At 35.1% G+C, this 24,245-nt stretch overlaps 1 protein-coding gene across 1 annotated transcript in view; it reads left to right on the forward strand.

Moving 5' to 3' along the window:
* The window catches only part of LOC149807467 (dolichyl pyrophosphate Man9GlcNAc2 alpha-1,3-glucosyltransferase-like), a 69,461-nt gene that overhangs the window by 20,208 nt on the left and 25,008 nt on the right, over positions 1 to 24,245 (forward strand). The window contains exons 2-8 of the mRNA XM_089966903.1: positions 4,989 to 5,073; positions 7,930 to 8,019; positions 12,092 to 12,180; positions 14,460 to 14,542; positions 18,918 to 18,982; positions 22,300 to 22,482; positions 22,876 to 23,011. Of these exons, the coding sequence (XP_089823029.1) occupies positions 4,989 to 5,073; positions 7,930 to 8,019; positions 12,092 to 12,180; positions 14,460 to 14,542; positions 18,918 to 18,982; positions 22,300 to 22,482; positions 22,876 to 23,011 (731 nt within the window). The remainder of the gene's footprint in view (positions 1 to 4,988; positions 5,074 to 7,929; positions 8,020 to 12,091; positions 12,181 to 14,459; positions 14,543 to 18,917; positions 18,983 to 22,299; positions 22,483 to 22,875; positions 23,012 to 24,245) is intronic.

Raw genomic sequence — 24,245 nt, forward strand, 5'->3', positions numbered from 1 at the left:
AGATTTGCATCAACCATACTTCCAGCAGATAGAACCAATCTAGATTTGCATCAGCCATACTTCCAATACCAGTACTTCCAACAATTAGAATCAGTACTTTCAGCAGTTGGAACCAATCTAGACTTGCATCAACCATGCTTCCAACAGTTAGAACCAATCTAGATTTGCATCAGCCGTGCTTCCAATACCATTACTTCCAACAATTAGAACCAGTACTTTCAACAGTTGGAACCAATCTAGACTTGCATCAACTATGCTTCCAACAGTTAGAAGCAATCTAGATTTGCATCAACCATGCTTCCAACAGTTAGATCCAATCTAGATTTGCATCAGCCATACTTCCAATACCAGTACTTCCAACAATTAGAACCAGTACTTTCAACAGTTGGAACCAATCTAGATTTGCATCAACCATACTTCCAACAGTTAGAAGCAATCTAGATTTGCATCAGCCATACTTCCAACAGTTAGAACCAATCTAGATTTGCATCAGCCATACTGCCAACAGTTAGAAGCAATCTAGATTTGCATCAACCATGCTTCCAACAGTTAGAACCAATCTAGACTTGCATCAACCATACTTCCAACAGTTAGAACCAATCTAGATTTGCATCAGCCATACTTCCAACAGTTGGAACCAATCTAGATTTGCATCAGCCATACTGCCAACAGTTAGAACCAATCTAGATTTGCATCAGCCATACTTCCAATGCCAGAACTTCCAACAATTAGAACCAGTACTTTCAACAGTTGGAACCAATCTAGATTTGCATCAACCATACTTCCAACAGATAGAACCAATCTAGATTTGCATCAACCATACTTCCAACAATTAGAACCAATCTAGATTTGCATCAACCATACTTCCAACAGTTAGAACCAATCTAGATTTGCATCAACCATGCTTTCAACAGTTAGAACCAATCTAGATTTGCATCAACCATACTGCCAACAGATAGAGCCAATCTAGATTTGCATCAACCATACTTCCAACAGATAGAACCAATCTAGATTTGCATCAACCATACTTCCAACAATTAGAACCAATCTAGATTTGCATCAACCATGCTTCCAACAGTTAGAACCAATCTAGACTTGCATCAACCATGCTTCCAACAGTTAGAAGCAGTCTAGATTTGCATCAACCATACTTCCAACAGATTGAACCAATCTAGATTTGCATCAGCCATAGTTCCAATACCAGTACTTCCAACAATTAGAACCAGTACTTTCAACAGTTGGAACCAATCTAGATTTGCTTCAACCATACTTCCAACAGTTAGAACCAATCTAGATTTGCATCAACCGTACTTCCAACAGATAGAACCAATCAAGATTTGCATCAGCCATACTTCCAACAGATAGAACCAATCAAGATTTGCATCAACCATACTTCCAACAGATAGAACCAATCTAGATTTGCATCAACCATACTGCCAACAGATAGAGCCAATCTAGATTTGCATGAACCATACTTCCAACAGATAGAACCAATCTAGATTTGCATCAACCATACTTCCAACAGATAGAACCAATCTAGATTTGCATCAACCATACTTCCAACAATTAGAACCAATCTAGATTTGCATGAGCCATGCTTCCAACAGTTAGAGCCAATCTAGATTTGCATCAACCGTACTTCCAACAGATAGAACCAATCTAGATTTGCATCAACCATAATTCCAACAGATAGAACCAATCTAGATTTGCATCAACCATACTTCCAACAGATAGAACCAATCTAGATTTGCATCAACCATGCTTCCAACAGTTAGAACCAATCTAGATTTGCATCAACCATGCTTCCAACAGTTAGAACCAATCTATATTTGCATCAACCATACTGCCAATAGATAGAGCCAATCTAGATTTGCATCAACCATACTTCCAACTGATCTAGATTTGCATCAACCATACTGCCAACAGATAGAGCCAATCTAGATTTGCATCAACCATACTTCCAACTGATCTAGATTTGCATCAACAATACTTCCAGTACCAGTACTTCCAACAATTAGAACCAGTACTTTCAACAGTTGGAACCAATCTAGATTTACATCAACCATGCTTCCAACAGTTAGAAGCAATCTAGATTTGCATCAACCATACTTCCAGCAGATAGAACCAATCTAGATTTGCATCAGCCATACTTCCAATACCAGTACTTCCAACAATTAGAACCAGTACTTTCAGCAGTTGGAACCAATCTAGACTTGCATCAACCATGCTTCCAACAGTTAGAACCAATCTAGATTTGCATCAGCCATGCTTCCAATACCATTACTTCCAACAATTAGAACCAGTACTTTCAACAGTTGGAACCAATCTAGACTTGCATCAACTATGCTTCCAACAGTTAGAAGCAATCTAGATTTGCATCAACCATGCTTCCAACAGTTAGAACCAATCTAGATTTGCATCAGCCATACTTCCAATACCAGTACTTCCAACAATTAGAACCAGTACTTTCAACAGTTGGAACCAATCTAGATTTGCATCAGCCATACTTCCAACAGATAGAACCAATCCAGATTTGCATCAACCATACTTCCAACAATTAGAACCAATCTAGATTTGCATCAACCATGCTTCCAACAGTTAGAACCAATCTAGATTTGCATCAACCATGCTTCCAACAGTTAGAAGCAATCAAGATTTGCATCAACCATACTGTCAACAGTTAGAACCAATCTAGATTTGCATCAGCCATACTTCCAATACCAGTACTTCCAAAAATTAGAACCAGTACTTTCAGCAGTTGGAACCAATCTAGATTTGCATCAACCATGCTTCCAACAGTTAGAAGCAATCTAGATTTGCATTAGCCATACTTCCAACAGTTAGAACCAATCTAGATTTGCATCAGCCATACTGCCAACAGTTAGAACCAATCTAGATTTGCATCAACCATGCTTCCAACAGTTAGAACCAATCTAGACTTGCATCAACCATAGTTCCAACAGTTAGAACCAATCTAGATTTGCATCAGCCATACTTCCAACATTTGGAACCAATCTAGATTTGCATCAGCCATAATGCCAACAGTTAGAACCAATCTAGATTTGCATCAACCATTCTTCCAACAGTTAGAACCAATCTAGACTTGCATCAACCATACTTCCAACAGTTAGAACCAATCTGGATTTGCATCAGGCATACTTCCAACATTTGGAACCAATCTAGATTTGCATCAGCCATACTGCCAACAGTTAGAACCAATCTAGATTTGCATCAGCCATACTTCCAATACCAGTACTTCCAACAATTAGAACCAGTACTTTCAACAGTTGGAACCAATCTAGATTTGCATCAACCATACTTCCAACAGATAGAACCAATCTAGATTTGCATCAACCATACTTCCAACAATTAGAACCAATGTAGATTTGCATCAACCATGCTTCCAACAGTTAGAACCAATCTAGATTTGCATCAACCATGCTTCCAACAGTTAGAACCAATCTAGATTTGCATCAACCATGCTTCCAACAGTTAGAACCAATCTAGATTTGCATGAACCATACTTCCAACAGATAGAGCCAATCTAGGTTTGCATCAACCATACTTCCAACAGATAGAACCAATCTAGATTTGCATCAACCATACTTCCAACAATTAGAACCAATCTAGATTTGCATCAACCATGCTTCCAACAGTTAGAACCAATCTAGATTTGCATCAACCATGCTTCCAACAGTTAGAAGCAGTCTAGATTTGCATCAACCATACTGCCAACAGATAGAGCCAATCTACATTTGCATCAACCATACTTCCAACAGATAGAACCAATCTAGATTTGCATCAACCATACTTCCAACAATTAGAACCAATCTAGATTTGCATCAACCATGCTTCCAACACTTAGAACCAATCTAGATTTGCATCAACCATGCTTCCAACAGTTAGAACCAATCTAGACTTGCATCAACCATGCTTCCGACAGTTAGAAGCAATCTAGATTTGCATCAGCCATACTTCCAACAGTTAGAACGAATCTAGATTTGCATCAACCATACTGCCAACAGATAGAGCCAATCTAGATTTGCATCAACCATACATCCAACTAATCTAGATTTGCATCAACCATACTTCCAACAGTTAGAACCAATCTAGATTTGCATCAGCCATACTTCCAACAGTTAGAACCAATCTAGATTTGCATCAACCATGCTTCCAACAGTTAGAACCAATCTAGATTTGCATCAACCATGCTTCCAACAGTTAGAAGCAATCAAGATTTGCATCAACCATACTGCCAACAGTTAGAACCAATCTAGATTTGCATCAGCCATACTTCTAATACCAGTACTTCCAACAATTAGAACCAGTACTTTCAGCAGTTGGAACCAATCTAGATTTGCATCGACCATGCTTCCAACGGTTAGAAGCAATCTAGATTTGCATCAGCCATACTTCCAGCAGTATCTAGATTTGCATCAGCCATACTTCCAACAAATAGAACCAATCTAGATTTGCATCAACCATACTTCCAACAGATAGAACCAGTCTAGATTTGCATCAACCATGCTTCCAACAGTTAGAACCAATCTAGATTTGCATCAACCATACTTCCAACAATTAGAACCAATCTAGATTTGCATCAGCCATACTTCCAACAGATAGAATATCTTTAATATGCAGCAACAAATTTGGATTTCATTGTAACGATGGTCTTTGGCTTCTTCCAAGGAACTTTCTTCCTTAATTTATTGAGCACCAATATTGAATTTTATGCAGATTTTCACATAATTTTTACATATTTTTCTATTTCACATGATTTGTTTCATATTTCTGTTATTTCACATAATTGCTACGCATTTCTTTTTTCTAGATGATTGTTACATTTCTATTATTTCACATGACTGTTACACATTTCTATTATTTCACATGACTGTTACACATTTCTGTTATTTCACATGACTGTTACACGTTTCTGTTATTTCACATGACTTTTACACATTTCTGTTATTTCTACTTTCCTCATGTAGGTGCTGGTAAACCTCCCATGTTTGGTGACTATGAAGCTCAAAGGCACTGGTCAGAAATAACTTACAACATACCTGTGAAGGAATGGTAAGTCTTGATGGCATGCCATCATCAAACAACGATATTTTGTGGATGGACAAATAATGCAGAGCTTTTAAACCATAATAAAAATTAGATTGTCCCTAAAAAGTGGTGTTTTCTTATAAGAAAGGATAAAATTTCTGAGTAATGGTACTTCTACATGCAGTCAATGTAAATCACAATTTTATGATCATACAGATTTTAACAAAACACAAGACAATTAAATTCACAACCATTTTCATGTTAATAGAATTGTGGTTATAGGTCAAATATATTGCCAATTGGAAAATCATGATGTTTATTAAAACTTATAAATTAACATGATGAACTTAATCCATTGTAAAAAAAGAGTAATTTCACAGAAATATTTTAGTTCCTGAGTTTATATATATGTATATATATATGTGTATGTATATATATATATATATATATATATATATATATATATATATATATATATATATATATATATATACAAGGGGGCCCCAAGTGGCTGAGTGGTCTAAAGCTTTCACCGTTACAGATCACTGCCATCTCACCTCTGCGTGGGTTCAAGTCCAAGGCTCGGCTAGCGTGGGTATGTGGGAAAGCCTGCCATTAGCTTCTCGTGGGTCGGTTGTTCTTCCCTGGGTTTTCCAGGGTTCTTCCTCCACCATTAATACTGGCCGCCATGTATAGCCTATCTTGTGCTGAAAATGGCGTTAAACCCTAGAACAACAACAACATACATACATACATACAGTGTGACCCCGCTATAACACGGTAGTTGGGAGCCATAAAACCTGACCGCGTTATATACTGAACTGTGTTATATGCAACCAAGTCAGTTAGCTGAAGAAAATACCCCTCCCCCCACAACAAAAAAATTGTGTGTGGGGGGTGGGTAATAAATGCGGGCAGTAAAATACTTGCTTCGTCGGCACAGTTACCTTCTTGAATTGATGTAGTGAAAACAGAGAAGACATAATATAATAGTTTACTTTATTTAGAGAACCATGAATTGGTACATATACATCAATTCTGTTCATATATTAATGTTTAATGTATAGCATGAATAGAGTATCAATACTGTGTACTCGCCCGCGAACCTCATCATAAACATTGAATCCACAATACAAGTGATTCCATCGAAAATATGCATACACAGCTTTAAAATATTCATTAATTTTGTAACAGGTCATATTGGTCTGAATTCAGTGGAAAAACAGCACAATCACGTAACGAATGACGAAGCACATTTACTTTAAAGTACGTTCCAAGTCGGTAAAAGTTAGTTTGTGTTTTAAGCTGCACTTTACTTTTTGCATACAAAAAGTAAACTTTCACAGCTCAGTTAACGTGTTCCAGTCAAGTTGAAAAATGCAAAAATCCATCAGATTCCATCACTTTTATTTAAGTTTGGTACTGACTTCCTTTGAAGAAAAGTTCTTTGCTGTTATTGAAAGATTGTAGTCTGCTTTCTTTGATGAAGGGTGCCTGCGCTTTTGAAGTCGCCGCTAAAGGACAGCTTTGGAGAACCAAACGAATGCCCATTTCTTATTGTGGCGGCAACATCAAATAATTGTATTGCGTGAGTGAGACTGGTATTTTTTCCATTTGCTGAGTACGTTTTCATAACAGTCAGTGCTTCAAAGGTAATCTGTTTCCTTTGAAATTTCAGCAAACTATTTTATCTGGGTACATTTTTAAAAAGGAATTGGCTGTCGTTTAGACTATTCTAGTTACTGTCCCTCCATGCCTGCTGAATAAACCAATAATGTTTTATTTTTTTTTTTATACATTTGTGGTAGCAGCGTGATGCTGCCTTCCATGCATGTGTCTGAAAATTAACAAAGGGTCAATGGAGGATAGAGACGCATGTGTTCTGATGACAGAGATTATTACAGAAAACGTGAGCATTCTGAAGGATTTAATTCTGAGTGAAACAAAGAGGAATTTTACTTACCATTCACATACAAATGCCAGTCTTTGTAAATATATTAATTACTAGTTAGCGGCTGAAAATCCAATGAAAGATAGATTACGAGACAATGCCTTGTCCAGTTGATCTCCGTTACCAGAAATGCCAACAACAGAAAATCGGATATTTCACAACATACAGAACTCATGCTAGATGTCAGGATAAGCGGATTATGATATAACAATGCACTGTTTAGATGGTTTGTCAGTATGGACAAAGATATTGTTTATGTAACAATAGATAAATTTCAGTGCATTTTATATCCAGTTTGCAACTTCCTTTCATGGGGCCTCTGAAATTTTGCACTTCAAACCAATGGTTGTATATAAAAGTTTAAACAGCCAACAATGTCGCCAACAAATAAAAAAGCCAAGTTTGTGACATTTGCGAAGACCTGCACAATCCCAGAATAAACTTTTTTACGTTTTTTCTTCTTCTTACTTTTAAGAAGAAAAAAATACCTTTTCGTGTACGAGAAAAATACATATAAAATTTCAGGAGCCAAGCCACGATCGTCTTGCATTATTCATACGCGCTCTCTTCCCCAAAATGATAAGCAACTTTTTATGGTTTTTTTGGTACTTTTTAAGAATTTTTTTTTGTGCACAAGAAAAAATACATGTATATGAAATTTCAGGAGCCATGCCACGACCGCGTTATATCTGAATTCGCGTGATAACGGAGCGCATTATAGCAGGGTCACACTGTTATATATATATATATATATATATATATATATATATATATATATATATATATATATATATATATATATAAAACAATGAAATGATTGCATCTTTATAATACTGTAAATATTTTGATTGACTGTTTGTCTTTGTTAATTTGCAAATAATGGATGATTTTCACATTAAAAAATCCTTTGTATTTTCTTTGATTTTCAGGTATACAAACTCTAGTCAGAATGATCTGATGTATTGGGGTTTGGATTATCCCCCTCTGACTGCCTATCACAGCTGGATCTGTGGCTTTTTGTAAGATTGTTTGGCATGTGTATACATATTTTGTACTCCTAGTTCATTACCGTTGAATACATGAGTATTTGTTATATTTATTTCCTCCAGGATCAGTTTTACAATGCTTAAATATATTTTTGCTTACACTAGCAAATTATATGATTTATACATAGCTGCCAACCCTCACAATTTTGGCATGAATTTCACGACTTTTTACATGATTCACGGATTCACGTCACATGCCAAAAAATCACTAATTCCCCAATTCTCAATTATTTTAAATTTTCCTGTTAAATGCTAGTCGTGATATTGGCCATTGCCGAAATGGTTTGGCACTGTTAGTCACGATATTAGTAGAACTATAGCCAATTGGTACCATTAGGCCGGTAGCAAGCATGTTAGAATATTTCAATCTATATGTATAAGAGTAGTTTTACAAGCGCTTTTGAGGGGCCCCAAGTGGCCGAGTGGTCTAAAGCGCTCACCGTTACGGATCACTGCCATCTCACCTCTGTCTGCGTCGGTTCGAGTCTCGGATTCTGCTAATGTGGTTATGTAAGAAAGCTTGCCAGTAGCTTCTCGTGGGTCAGTGGTTTTTTCCGGGGGTTTTCCGGGTTCATCCTCCACCATTAATACTGGCTGCCATGTATAGCCTACCTTGTGCTGAAAAATGGCATTAAACCCTACAACAACAACAGCAACAACAAGAAGTGCTTTTGAAAGAAACCGGGGTCTAACCAGACTTTTTCTTCGCTTATGTGCTGCCAACACTCACTTGAATCACCGTTCGGCATGGCATCTTTAAAACGTTTTCACCACCAAGGAAAAAGAAATGTATTGCATAGAAAGTGACGTTTAGTTTGGAATATACCAAACATTTCATTCAGCCATCAAATATCGATACACATGATGCATTTTGCATACAGTGTGCCACAAATTTTAGCATTGGGCATGGTGGCAGAGACGATGTGAGGAAGCCCATTGGTAGCAACAAGCACATAAAGGTTGAGAAACTACATGATGACAGCTGTTTCGAGTGTTGGAATATGTGAGATTGAAAGATTAGCATATATCATAATTTGCTTGAGTTCAGTTTTCTGCGCATGCACTGACACCACTAATTCTTCACCATTCGACGTTTTGTCTTCTGGATTAATACCATTTCATAATTAAGCTACACTGCAGTTAAAATGTTTTCACCTCCAAGGAAAAAGATTAGTATTCCACAAAAAGTGAAGTATAGATTGGAGTACACCAAATTTGGCCTAGCATTCAGCCATCAAACACTGATGAGCATTATGCTTTTCACACAGTAGTGTGCTGCAAATTTTACAGTTGGGAATGTGCACAAGGGCTGGTATTGTTGCTTAAATTTACATGTCATACATGTACCATGTGATAATATTGTAAGAACATGTATTAAAGATAAATTGTAAGCAATGAAACCAGCCATTGGAGGCATGTGGCAGAACGATGTGAAACAGCACACTGCTATAGCACCCGCAGCAGATTTCAGTTTTGGAGTACTTTAAGCCACCTACTCAAGTCCTGCATGCTACCAATGCTGAAGCATTGTTTGTGAGCTTTCTTGTTGAACTTAATCTGTCTTTCTCAGTTGGAGATCAGCAACAGTAACAGTGAAAGATTATTTCTATTGTGAGGAAAAATAAGACAAACTTTAAGTGCCTCCTTAGGTGCTGAAAATTTGCAGCAATTTTAGTTACCAAGATTAATCAGCAGACAAGAAGCCTGAACTGTTTTGAAAACACATTTACCATGGCCTGATTGAGGAAATAGCATGAAGTTTGTGTATATCAGTACATTTGGTGACCGCTCCAGTGGCCTAGTGGTTAGAGTGTCCGTCTTGGATATGGGAGGTTGTGGGTTCAATCCCCAGCCGAGTCATACCAAAGACTTACAAAAATGGTACTAACAACTGCCTCGCTTGCTGCTCAACATTAAGAGGTTAGTGTTAGGACTGGTCGGCCTGGTGTCAGGATAATGTGACTGGGTGGGACATCATGCTACATGCTAGGCATCACTATAAACTGCCACATTGCAGACATTGTAGCGATATAACTGAAAAATTGTTAAAGCTACATTAAAAACCAAATCACATACACACAGTAAATTTGGCTGCAAATATAGTAGTACATGTAATCAGTGTAAATGATATGTTTTGGTTTTATTTTGGGATTTTCATATAATGCAGTATTCAGCCATTGTATCTGACTTGTTATACAAAGAAATGGGATGAAGAATGAAACTGTAAGGATTGGAAATAGAAATCTGAATGAGGTGAAAAAACAAAATGAGCATGAGAAAATAAGAGATTTCTTTTAAAAATCTGTTTCCATACCATGTAACTGAACCCTTTATCTTTTAGTATCTGTTATTGTGTAGGCTGTTAGTACTCATGTACCACATAGTGCATTTTGCTTTAAATAGAACATCTGGTACTTAAATGATTATGCAAATTTGACTGCCTTCAAAATTTGGAGCTAGGATGTTCAACATAAATTTACTTCTTTTTGTAATAGTTATCAACAGATAGGTTCAAGAGTAAAATCTGATTTTTATGGCTGTATAATTATTTTTCACCAATGAAATTTTATGTGCTTTAAAATCCTGAGACAATTCATTCACTAAATCAATTGAATTTTTGATAAATTCTCAAAAATCAAATGTTGCCTACATCATTATCAGAGACTATATCTGGTTCATTTAAGTCCTCATAGTTATAATTCTAATCAACCCAACTCAAGAAAGTGTTGAAAGAAATCCCTGGCTTCCAGTTTGAATAGTGGAGAATCTGACCCTTTTTTGTGTTAAAAGCAGATTATCACTATATCTTAAATAGTAACCAAGTGATGTGACGTAATGGTCATTTACCTCAGTGACTATACCTTTTTCATTAATAGGGTGTTTTTCTCAGAGGTGGTGCTACAGAAAAATCAGCTCAAAATGACTGATGTTTACTGCAGGCACTGAAACACACTCCTATGACAGTGTTGTACAACTGTCTTAATGCACTTGTATGCAAAATTTGGTCAAGGTGTCAAAAGGTGCTTCCGTTGGAATGTGTGAGAGGCATCTAAAAACATTGGTTAATTAAATATAAAAATAATTTTCAGCTGCAGTTTAAATGTACTTTCAAGTATATAATACTGGTAACTCATTTTCCTAGGTTGTAAGATGTGATCATTCAAAAGGAGAACTAATTATAAGTTAAACTAGAATACCATATATATATATACATACATATATATAGATACATACATATGTACATATATACATACATATATACACAGATACATACATATATATATATATATATATATATATATATATATATATATATATATATATATATATATATATACACATACATACATATACATACATACATACATATATATATATATATATATATATATATATATATATATATATATATATATATATATATATATATATATATATACACACACATACATACATGTATATACATATATATATAAATACATACATGTGGTGTGATGTGATTTTGATTTTCAATATAGCTTTAACAATTTTTCAGTCATATCGCTATGATGTCTGCAATATGGCAGTTTATAGTGATGTCTAGCACTGGGGCATCATGATGCAGACATGTAGCATGTCTGCAGCATGATGCCCCTGTGCTAGACATCACTATAAACTGCCACAATGCAGACATCATAGCGATATGACTGAGGTATTGTTAAAGCTATTTTAAAAATCCTAATCACGTACATACATAACATACATACATACATAGATACATAGAGACACATACATACATACATACATAGATACATAGAGACACATACATACATACATACAGAGACACACACACACACACACACACAAGCTTACAACCCAAGCCCAACCATAAAGTTGCATAATGCACTGGCAGATCTTGGTCAATGCAGTTTGTTAGGAGTAATCAGTTGAGCAAACAAAGTAAACCCTGATTTAAAGCACATTATTTGATGGCTGATTAGGGTCTGTGTTGTTTGCAGATGTACTTGACTAATAAGCGAATATTGAACTCTTTGTTTGCTTGTAGTGCCCATCACATCAATCCAGAATGGGTTGCTTTGAACGAGTCACATGGATTTGAGAGTGAAGGGCATAAACTGTTCATGCGGTATTCTGGTAAGTATGAGATGTTAAAATCGTTGTGTACTAATTGTAGTATTCTTTATTTTTAAAAAATAGCCATTCTTCATTTAAAGGCTGTTGTTTCAAATAATGATAAAATTTGACATTGAGATATATGCTTTAAAGTTAATTTTACTTTCTTGAACTTTTGCTAAACACATGCTTTAAAAGTAGACGTGCATAGTGTTTCATAAAATACATGTAGGACTGTAGAGATGTATAGAAGCAGGTGTCATGTTATAATTAAGGTCTTTATAGTGAGGGTGTGCTGTACATCTCCTAGTTTTATATAAAAATGAAACAAATGAAATCCAAAAATTTGTACTGTGCTTAATGCACGCTAAATATATGGTCTTTAAATATTAAAACCAAAGCATTTTATTTATTTTATAATGTAACTTTTAAATTGGAAACAAAATATAACCACGCAACAAATAACTTAATTCCTGTAGACCTGTGATCATATATTAATTTCAGACAAAAGAACTACAGAATGTTATCATAATTATTCATGAGAAATTATAATGGCATAAAATGTTAACATGTTCAGGAGTGTTTTTAAATATTGCATTTTGGATCCTGAGGAAAAATAGTGTTTACTGACCATTAAAGATAAATATATTAAAATTTACAATCAGCTTTTGTTTTTAGCGTAGAAATAACATCAGCATAAAATATGAGATGCTTAAACCATTTTGCAGTTTTGCTTTTACAAGGTGGAAGGGATATGCAAGAATAAGTAGGACTTGGAAGAGTTTATTTTAATATCCTGTTTTTCAGCTTTTCTTTTTGTTAGCTCACCCGCTCATACAGGGCCTTCCATTAGATTCAAATTTGGAGGGTGAGTTGCCAAAATAGGTACAACAGATGTGGGGCTTGAGGGACCTCCCCAGTGGAGATACAGTTTGTTAGTTGTTGTTTTTTTAAGTAGCCAAGTGTACTGCATCTGTGGTTCTACATCAGGCCTTTATCATCTGCTTTACATTGTGCATGATCTGACATCAATTGTTATTATTTTTTCTCAAAAATCACAGAATTGATTAAAAGCAAAAATGGCAAAGAAAAGGTGTTGTAAGTTTGAGCAAATGATACCAGTCTGCCATACAATACAAGCCACTATTACTAGTAATAGAAATCCTTTAAATATCTCAAACAAATTGCCAAACAGAATATGATCAAATTTGACAGCATCCTCATATGAAGGCCTTTCCTGTTTGTATGACTGATGATTGGCTATTAAATATGGCCGCAGTTACGAAACATTGTAAATCATCAAACAACTACAAAATCAAAATGAAAAGAATTTGACCTTGAGGATCCTCACATGAAAGTTCTTTGTACCCATGATGCAAATTCCTGATCAAATATGGCCTCTATACTAAAAATAGCAAAACCTTGAAATGACTATAAACTATATAATATAATTGAGCCATTCAGTTTGTATAATGGCATGATATAGACATCTTGGCTACAAATAGAAAAAACTCAAAGTGTCATCCATAATTGCTGAACAGAATTTGACAGAAGGAATCCGGACATGAAGGCTGGATTTATACAGATGATGCTGATCTGATATCAGATGTGGCCATCTTTACTAAAAAATTGTACAGTTTTTAAAAATTTCCTTTGAAAAACTGCCAAAGAGAATTTGATGGAATCATTCTGGTATTAGGATCCTGTACATTTGTAAAGATGATGTTGATCTGACATCCGATTTGACTGTTGTTGCTGAAAACCAAAATTCCCACTGAAGTTTTAGATAACTTCTGATAAACAGCTGAAGAGAAAAATTGAATAAATTTGATGAAAGTATCATGACACCATGTCCTTAAAATTTTCTGCAAAGGATGCAGATCTGACATTGAATAGAAAGTCTTTCAACAGATTTTCAAAAAATACTTAAATAAGTTACATAAAATTGTATCCAAAGCAGCCTGACATGAAGGCCTTTCAAGTTTGTTCAGTTGGTGCCAGTCTGCTGTGAGTCACCGTGATATATTGGTTCAGATACCAGTCTTACAACCAGAATGATGCAGGTTTTAATTCTTCCATTAGATCAACCTGGGTAAGTTATTGTGGTGTGTACCGTTTTAAGGCACTTTACTCCAGTTACCTTGGTACTTAATGCCTTCATAATTTGATAAATCTGAATACCAGCATGCATCTTGCTAACCGAGATATCTTGGCTGAATGTAGATACCAGCTAGGTGAATGATCTCAGATCATTGTTGGCCTCCTGTTTCTTCTCATATCTGTAGTGTTTTCTATTTCAGTTATTCTGGCTGATGTCTTGGTGTATTTTCCAGCTGTTTATCTGTTTTTTGATCAGCTAACATCACTTAAATCATCAGATCAAGTATGTATTTAATTGTTAATTAATTAATTGAATTAGTCCACAATGCGTTCAGTTTTTATGAATTTTTTCAAAAGAGAAACGTTGCTTTATTGTCTTATAGTGAGTTGCATTGAGTTTGAAGATTTGTGCTCATGAGATAATGCCTTAAATAAATACGACCTTTGTAAAGGTGTATAATTTTGACAAAAATGAGTTATATTAAAGTCAATTCCACATTTAGAGTTTTGAATAAGAGGATGTAAGGTAACCATTTACATAAGTTTATATCAGCTTTCTTTTAATTAATTAAAATTGCATCCACAGTGATTTTAGTTGTTGGCATAAAGTTGCTCTATAGGGATGAATTGTCTTAAAAGCAGTCAGCCGAGATGGTGACTGTCAGTAAGCACTGTGCTGTGCAGCATTGGTTACTCTATATCAGCAGTTCTGAACCACAACCCAGATTAGGCTTGTGTTACTAGCCTCATGACCCATCACCTTCCACCCGTCAAATGCTAAATAAACTCACTTGGTTAGGAAATGTTAAACTATTAAGGTCAATCTTGGTCACCCACTCAGAACCGCAGATCAAGACAGTTTCTGGTATTTACCCATTGGTTAATAACCACTGCTCTAGATAATTATAAACTATGTTCAGATAATGGTTATTACCTTTACTGGATTTGATCAAAAACTGAAATAACTAATTGACCACTCCAGTGGCCTAAGTGGTTAGAGTTCCTCCTCAGATGTGCAAGATCGCAGGTTTTGAACCCTGGCTGAGTCATACCAAAGACTTACAGAAATGGTACTGGCAGCTGTCTCGCTTGGCACTCAGCATTAACAGGTTAGTTTTAGGACTGGTCAGCCTGGTGTCAGGATAATGTGACTGGGTGGAACATGATGCTACATGTTGATGGCATAATGCCCCAGTGCTAGATGTCACTATAAACTGCTATAGTGATATGACTGAAAAAGTATTAAAGCTACATTAAAAATCAAGTCACACACACACACACACACACACATTTAAACACTATAGCCACAAAACATGACAAAAGATATGTTAAATAATAATGAGGACTGTATAGTGCCTGATCTTTAGAAGCTCTAAGTGCTTTACAACATTAGACAAGACCTATAACATAAATAACATATATAATGATATGATTACAAAAACAAACACCATGAAATTAGAAAACATAAAAAACATGCTGAAAATATTTAAGGTAGGAAACATTATTAGGTCTTTAAGTTTGTTCTTGTAGCTAATATCCTTGGTTTATAATTTAAAAAAACCTATAACTAAACAATTGCCCAAGGGTCAGTCCCTTGCACTATGTGGTTTGTGTTGCAGTGTGTCAGCACATGATATATTTTGAACGAAATGTATGAAACCTAGGTCGAATTAAGAAAAAATATCCTAGCAATAACAACTTTTATTATCATTCTCCAAAACTTTTGGGTACAAATGAGATAAAACTTTGCATTTCAACTTTACCAGATATGCCCGTTGAATAGGTGTCGTGTATTTTTGAGGTAGTAAATCGGCTTGTCCTCAATTAATGATTAGTAAATCAGTTGTTGTCAGTTATTAATTAATCATTTTCAGCAGTAAGTGGGACAAAGTAATGTTGTTGGGTGAAATTTTAAGAAAAATGATCTTTATAAAAAAATTGGTTTGAAAGCAATTGAGTTAATCATGGAAGAATAATCATAATACAAAAAAACATAAGTAAATCTGAACTCAGACAAGACATATTGTTCATTACATTTAATAATTAGGTATGTCAGTGTTTTCTTTTTTGTTATAGCTTGTTATATCTCCATTACATATTTTTAGACTGCTCCATTGGCAGGAGGTTGTGAGTTCGAACCCTGGCCGAGTCATACCAAAGACTTCTAAAAATGGTACTAACAGTTGCCTTGCTTGGCGCTCAGCATTAAGAGGTCAGTGTTAGGACTGGTTGGCCTGGTGTCAGAATAATGTGACTGGGTGGGACATCATGCAACATGTCTACGGCATGATGCCTCAGTGCTAGACATCACTTTAAACTGCCACACTGCAGACATTGTAACGATATGACTGGAAAATTGTTAAAGCTACATTAAAAATCTAAATCACACACACACACATTTTTGTATTAAATTTCACATGTATATGGCCACCATGTTAATTTTGCTGTGTCTAAGGTCACTCATATTTTTTTAAAATGTGTTAACATTTGTAACTGCATGGCTCTACAGTTACACATTGCCAGTGGACAAGTTAAACATAATACAGTATGACCCCGCTATAGCGTGCTCTGTCATAACGCGAATTTGGATATAACGTGGTTGTGGCGTGGCTCCCGAAATTTCATATACATGTATTTTTCTTGTCCACAAATTTTTTTAAAAGTATTATGAGAAAAAAACGTAAAACGTTGCTTATTGTTTTGAGGAAGAGATCGCTTATGAATAATACAAGACGATCGTGGCTTGACTCCTGAAATTTTATATGTATTTTTGTCGTACACGAAAAAGTATTTTTCTCATACATGAAAAGATATTTTTTTTTTCTTCTTAAAAGTAAAAAGAAGAAAAAACGCATAAGAAGTTTATTCTAGGATCGCATAGGTCTTCGCCAATGTCGCAAACTTGGATTGTTTTTCCTTATTGGCTGCAAAACATACCATGTGGCTTTTTTATTAGTTGGTGACATTGTTGGCTGTTTAAACTTTTATATACAACCATTGGTCTGAAGTGCAGAAATTCAGAGACCCCATGAAAGTAAGCCGCAAACTGGCTATAAAATGCACTGAAATTTATCTATTGTTACATAAACAAATTCTTTGTCCATACTGACAAACCGTCTAAACAGTGCATTGTTATATCATCATCCGCTTATCCTGTAATCTAGCGTGAGTTCTGTATGTTGTGAAATATCCGCTTTTGTTGTTGTTGACATTTCTGGTAACGGAGATCAACCAGGCGAGGCATTGTCTCGTAATCTATCTTTCATCGGATTTTCGGCCGATCGCTAGTAATTAATATATTTACAAAGACTGACATTCGTATGTGGATGGTAAGTAAAATTACTCTTCGTTTCACTCAGAATTAAGTTCTTCAGAACGCTCACGTTTTCTGTAATAATTCCTATCATCAGAACACCTGCATCTCTATCGTCTGTTGACCCTTTGTTAATTTTCAGATGCATGCGTGGAAGGCAGCATGACGCAGCTACCACAAATGGAAAAAAAAGATACATCTTACTTATTGGTGTATTCAGTAGGCATGGAGGGACAGTGACTAGAATAGTCTAAACGACGGCCAATTCCTTTTTAAAAATGTACCCAGATAAAATAGATTGCTGAAATTTCAAAGGAAACAGATTACCTTTGAAGCACAGACTGTTATGAAAACGTGCTCAGCAAATGAAAAAAATACCAGTCTCAATCATGCAATACAATTATTTGATGTTGCCGCCACAATAAGAAATGGGCATTCGTTTTGGTTCTCCAAAGCTGTCCTTTAGCGGCGACTTCAATAGCACATGAACCCTTCATCAAAGAAAGCCGACTACAATCTTTCAATAACAGCAAAGAACTTTTCTTCAGAGGAAGTCAGTACCAAACTTAAATAAAAGTGATGGAATTTGGTGGAGTTTTGCATTTTCCAATGTGACTGAACACGTTAACTGTGCTGTGAAAGTTTCCTTTTTGTAGGAGAAAGTGTATGCTTATGAACGCTACCAACGGCAGCTTAAAACGCAAACTAACTTTTACTGACTTGGAACGTACTTTAAAGTAAATGTGTTTCGTCATTCGCTACGTGATTGTGCTGTGTTTTTCCACTGAACTCAGACCAATATGACCTGTTACACAATCATTGAATATTTTAAAGCTGTGTGTGTACATATTTTCGATGGAATCACTTGTATTGTGGATTCAATGTTTATGATGAGGTTCGCAGGCGAGTACACGGTGTTGATACTCTAGTCATGCTATACATTAGACATTTATATATAAACAGGATTCACATATATGTACCAATTCATGGTTCTCTAAGTAAAGAAAACTATTATATTGTCTTCTGTTTTCACTACAGGTGTATTTCTCATTTAATATGCATCAATTCAAGACGGCAACTGTGCCGACGAAGCACGTATTTTACCACCCGCATTTATTACCCACCCCCACCACCAATTTTCTTTGGTGGTTTTTTTTTTGGGGGGGGGTACATTTTCTTCAGCTAACTGACTTGGTTGCTTATAACACAGTTCGGTTCATAACACGATCGGATTCTATGGCTCCCAACTACCATGTTATAGTGGGGTCACACTGTATCATGATTTCGCTTCCATTTAGTGAACAAGACTTTGAAAAAATGACAATATGTATTATTTTATTTTCAGGTGAAGGGAGTGTTTATGATGCTGCTGTACCCAGGCTTGATACTAATTGATCATGGTCATTTTCAGTATCCTTTCTGTTGCATTGTCTGTGAACAATAAAAGGACCACACACAATTTGCCAGGTTTAAACTTTAACAGGAATACATTTGAAAAGGCTTACTTTATTTTATGTCAGTTGTTCATACAACATAAAAAAAGAGCTTGGAGCAGCTTGGATGTTGGTACGACAAGGTCCTTTATTCTCAAAATGTTTGGAAGATGAACTGCAGGATCAAAATAAACATCAAAAAATTTAAAATTTAAATTGCTCAAAATTAGAATTAAATTACAAATGTAAAACTTTCAGGATCTTTATAACTTTGGCTTTTGTTTTCTAAATTTTATTGTTAGATATAGGCAGGGTACTCAATTTAGAGGATTTGACTCTGAGTTTCTGAGTCACAGAAAGTTTGGAGAATATGGGATCTTGTGTCCCCATCCTAATCCTCTGCTTTTCATGTTGAGTGATATCTGTTAATCCAGACCGTGAAATCTCTTTCACTCTCAGCTAATCAAGAGGACAATGTCTTATGTGATTGGGTGAAACAAAATCTCTAGCACAAACCTAAACTCAGAATGTAAGACTACACTGCTCATCTACCATAAAACGTTATTGTACTCTGAATCTTGCTAAAAAAAAAAATCTTCTGTCTAATGATTATGATGCATCTATTTTAAGTAAGATTTAGCTGTTTATGTCCACATTTATTACTCAAAATGTTAAGTAAAGTTTTATGTCTGGACTGGTCTTTTAGGAGGGGAAAACAGGGAAACCCAGAAGAAGGTGCCCACTTTAAATGACCTTTTCATGTGCTGGAACCAAGAATCAAACCTGGGACTTGAGAGATGTAAAGCAACTGTGTATCCAGGCCCCATGGTGAAGTAAAACACAAAAGTGAATGATCAAAGATTTTGGTTAATGTTTGATGTGATGGTTATTCCAAGTCACATTATTTAGTAAGCACAAATTTTATTGAATTTGGTTATAAAGCTATACTTTAAAAAAGATGTCCATTTCCAGAATGATATAATAAAGTAATAGGCACACGTTACATATTTTAAAAAATGTCACTAATTGAATTAATTGTATATGTTCAAATTTTATGGTGCTAAAATATTGTAATTTACAGCTTTTCAAAATAATTGTTTCATCAGTTGTGAGGTAAATTACCCATGAAGAATTGGGTTTTCCTCCATTTTGATATCTTTAAAAGAAGTACTGAGATTTTACAAAAGATTTTTGTTCTGATTTGTGTATATTAGTTTTATGTAGAGATTTACTGTGATCAAGCAAAACAATAGGTTCTTCTGGTACATGGCAATCTTTAAGTTTAAAATCAGCTGATGTCATAAAACCACATGTTTGAAACTAGCTGGAAATGGCCTGTTGAAGTAATAATACACCTATGTCTGTGATGTTTGTGTATTTATATACTGTTAAATATGTGTATGAGGAAGTAAATTGGATTGTGTAGTTTTGGCATATTTGCCTCATTTCAAGCTATAAAATGTATGTTGTGAAAAACGTGTGAAAATGAAACTGTTTAATTTAAAATACTTGTTCAAATCTATTTCCAAAAGTTATTGCATCCAGTTATGAAATTGTTTTAGCCAAAAATTTTTATCTTAAAGATAGATTTTTAATGAACAATGTTTGAGCATAATGATGAAATTTAGTTTGAAACTATGAATACACTAAAATCCATATGAAATGGAAAATCCTTCCAATATTTGGCAGAATATTTACACAAAATTTTCTTTAAAAAAGTCATACTTCAAGAAACTCTTTATTTCTTTCTGAGAGAGATTGCTACATTTATATGCCTTTAATATGATAATGTTAAGAATCTTAATTTGAATTGTTAGTTAGTTTTGCCTAATCAACAAAAAAAAGGAGAATATTTAGCTGAATTGTTCAACCTCCTCACCTTTTCATTTTTTTCTTCTTTTTTTTTAAATCGTTGTATTAACTTGGGACTGAGCCTACTGGCAATGGGGTGTCTGATATCCTCAGCCGTTGTATATATAATTTTATTAGCCTGGGACTGATGCTACTGACTGGGGTGTCTGATATCCTTTACTGGTATAGATATGATTTTAATAAGTGGTTACGGACCCTGCAGGCAGTGGTTTACTGATATCATTAACTTGTGTAGATATAATTGTTTGGCCTGGGATGGAACATATAGGCAGTGGTGTGTCTGGTAACCTTAACTTACACAGATATAAATAAAATTAGCTACAGGGTACCTGTTTAGTTCATGAAAAAACAAAAGCAAACATGTTCCCAAGTTCAGATCAAAGATTATATCTGGTGACATCAGGAGCAGGCGAGACACAGAATAACAAGTACAGTTCAAGGCTCGTTTCATGTGACATTGATCCATCATAGACTTCCATCTCCAGATCTTATATTTCCAACATGTGCAACCATTTGGCTATGTATGTCAAACAGTTTCATTATTGTCTATTTATAGTAACTGTACATGACACTTTTCTAAGAAAACAGACAGGTTTCTTGAATATGAAACAATGTATTGCAGATTCATTATAGTTCGATACACAATTAAGTAGCAGACCAGTCTATATTGAAAAAGACATGGCGCCAAATATTAACTGAAACAGGCTTTATTGATAAGACTTGTGGATGTTATATGACTAAAAAATGTTAGAGGAGAGAGAGATTTTGTTAAATTGAAGAATTTGTTGCATCAGGAAGAGGAAAAATTAATAGTGCTTTAAAAAAATTGAAAGTGGAATTCTGCAGTGATGTAATACAGCATTCAGAATTTGTGGACTTGACTCTATGTCCTTTCAGCAAATGTGTTTTAGACTAGTTAAAGTGAATGTTGTGTATAAATAATTTACCATTTTGTTTTGTGTCTGTATTCTTGTACTAATCCACATGGAGTTAACCAATTTGTGACAAGAATTTTAACTAACTGCAGATCCAGGTAAGTAGCAAAAATAAATGTAAGTTTTTCATATGGTTTTCAGTAATTATGGTATGCACTACATAGCTGAATCTTTTTATGCTCAGATAGCACTTTTTTGCTACTCGTATTCATAATAATTACGCTTATACTTCTCGGGTGTGTGTGACATGTATGAACTTGCAACATGCCAGTTCAGGTTCACATTTGATATAATTTTCCTTTAATCAGGTACCCAGGTAACCAATCATTTTGATCAACAGGTACCTGGATGATTTTTTCTAAACTTTTGACATCTTTAGCTAGCCGTTTGGGGTCTGATATCCTAAACCTGTGTAATTATAATAATTGTATTAATAAGTTAATGATCCTGTTGGCACAGGGATGTCTGATATCCTTAACTTGTGTAGATATAATTGTATTAGCCTGGGACTGACCCTGCTGGCAGTGGTGTGTCTGACTAGAGGCAGGGACCTTGTAGGATCCATTCTATTTTGCTTGGCCCTCAACTACAAACAGATGGAGCTGTACCATGCCTTTCCCTTCTTTTCTTACCTCCTGGGATCTTGTTTTGCATCAGCAAAGGAGAATTGGTTTGTTGAATGTTTTTACATTTATAATAGCATGGATTCGCTAATTTTTTATGGGTTATTGAATTTCATGGTTTCAGACCTCAAATTTAAATCTTCTATTATGTTTATCTGCTTATAAATAAAAGAAAAATAATTTGCATTTTAGTGCTTTCTATAATCCAAAATGTGGTTACCTTGCTAAGACCCTGTTAATTTTACCTCCATATTTTCTCTGTGTACATAGATGGCACATAGGTGAATGCATCTAACATGGAAATGACAAGTTTAGACTCTTTTTCTGAGATGATCATTGGAAATATTCATAGCTATGTGTTGTGTATCCTATCAGATAAATATATTCTTGTGTTTTATTGATGACTTTCACATGATTCAAAATCACAATAATTGTTGCAGGTTCCTTAAGCTGGTGAAAATAGGACTGGTTGTCATAGCAACATTTGTAGTTTGCTGGTACCCATATCTAAGTGATATAGAGTCAGCTTTGCAGGTTCTACATCGGGTATTTCCATTTGCAAGAGGTTTGTATGAGGTATGTAAAACCATTCACTATTAAAATATAACATTATTGTGTATACAGTTGAGTCTTATTACAATTTTGTTTATTCATTTTTTATGCCATATTATTACCTTATCGCTGACCAGGGCACAGATTTCCTGATTACTAACCAATGCAGGGCTTTACAATATTTAATATTGCCAGCTGACAAGAAAATTCAACTTGCCTATGGGATATTTGAGCTTGCCCTAAAATATGCCAACATAATATCACAACTTGTATATAAAAAAGACAAACATATACAGTGTGACCCCGCTATAGCGCGCTCCGTTAAAACGCGAATTTGGATATAATGCGGTCGTTTCATGGCTCCCGAAATTTCATATACATGTATTTTTCTTGTGCACAGATAATCTTAAAAAGTACGAAAAAAACTGTAAAAATTTGCTTATCATTTTGGGGAAGAGATTGTGTATGAGTGATACAAGCTGATCGTGGCTTGGCTCCTGAAATTTTATATGCATTTTTCTCGTACACGAAAAAGTATTTTTTTCTTCTTAAAAGTAAGAAGAAGAAGAAAAACGCATAAAAAGTTTATTCTGGGATCATGTAGGTCTTTGCCAATGTCGCAAACTTGGATTGTTTTTCCTTAATGGCTGCAAAACATACCATGTGGCTTTTTTATTTATTGGCGATATTGTTGGCTGTTTAAATTTTTTTATACAACCATTGGTTTGGAGTGCAGAAATTCAGAGGCCCCATGAAAGGAAGCCGCAAACTGGATATAAAATGCACTGAAATTTATCTATTGTTACATAAACAAATTCTTCGTCCATACTGACAAACCATCTAAACAGTGCATTGTTATATCATAATCCACTTATCTTGACATCTAGCATGAATTCTGTATGTTCTGAAATATCCGCTTTTTTGTTTTTGACATTTCTGGTAACGGAGATCAACCGGACGAGGCATTGTCTCATAATCTATCTTTCATCGGATTTTCGGCCGTTCGCTAGTAATTAATATATTTACAAAGACTGACATTTGTATGTGAATGGTAAATAAAATTCCTCTTCTTTTCACTCAGAATTAAATCCTTCAGAAAACTCAGTTTTCTGTAATAATCCCTGTCATCAGAACACCTGCGTCTCTATCATCCGTTGACCCTTTGTTAATTTTCAGACGCATGCGTGGAAGGTAGCGTCACGCTTCTACCACAAATGTAAAAGTAAAATAAAAGTAAAAATACATCTTACTTATTGGT

Source organism: Sinohyriopsis cumingii, chromosome 1, assembly GCF_028554795.1.
Source record: "Sinohyriopsis cumingii isolate HCF-2022 chromosome 1, ASM2855479v2, whole genome shotgun sequence".
NCBI lineage: Eukaryota > Metazoa > Mollusca > Bivalvia > Unionida > Unionidae > Sinohyriopsis > Sinohyriopsis cumingii.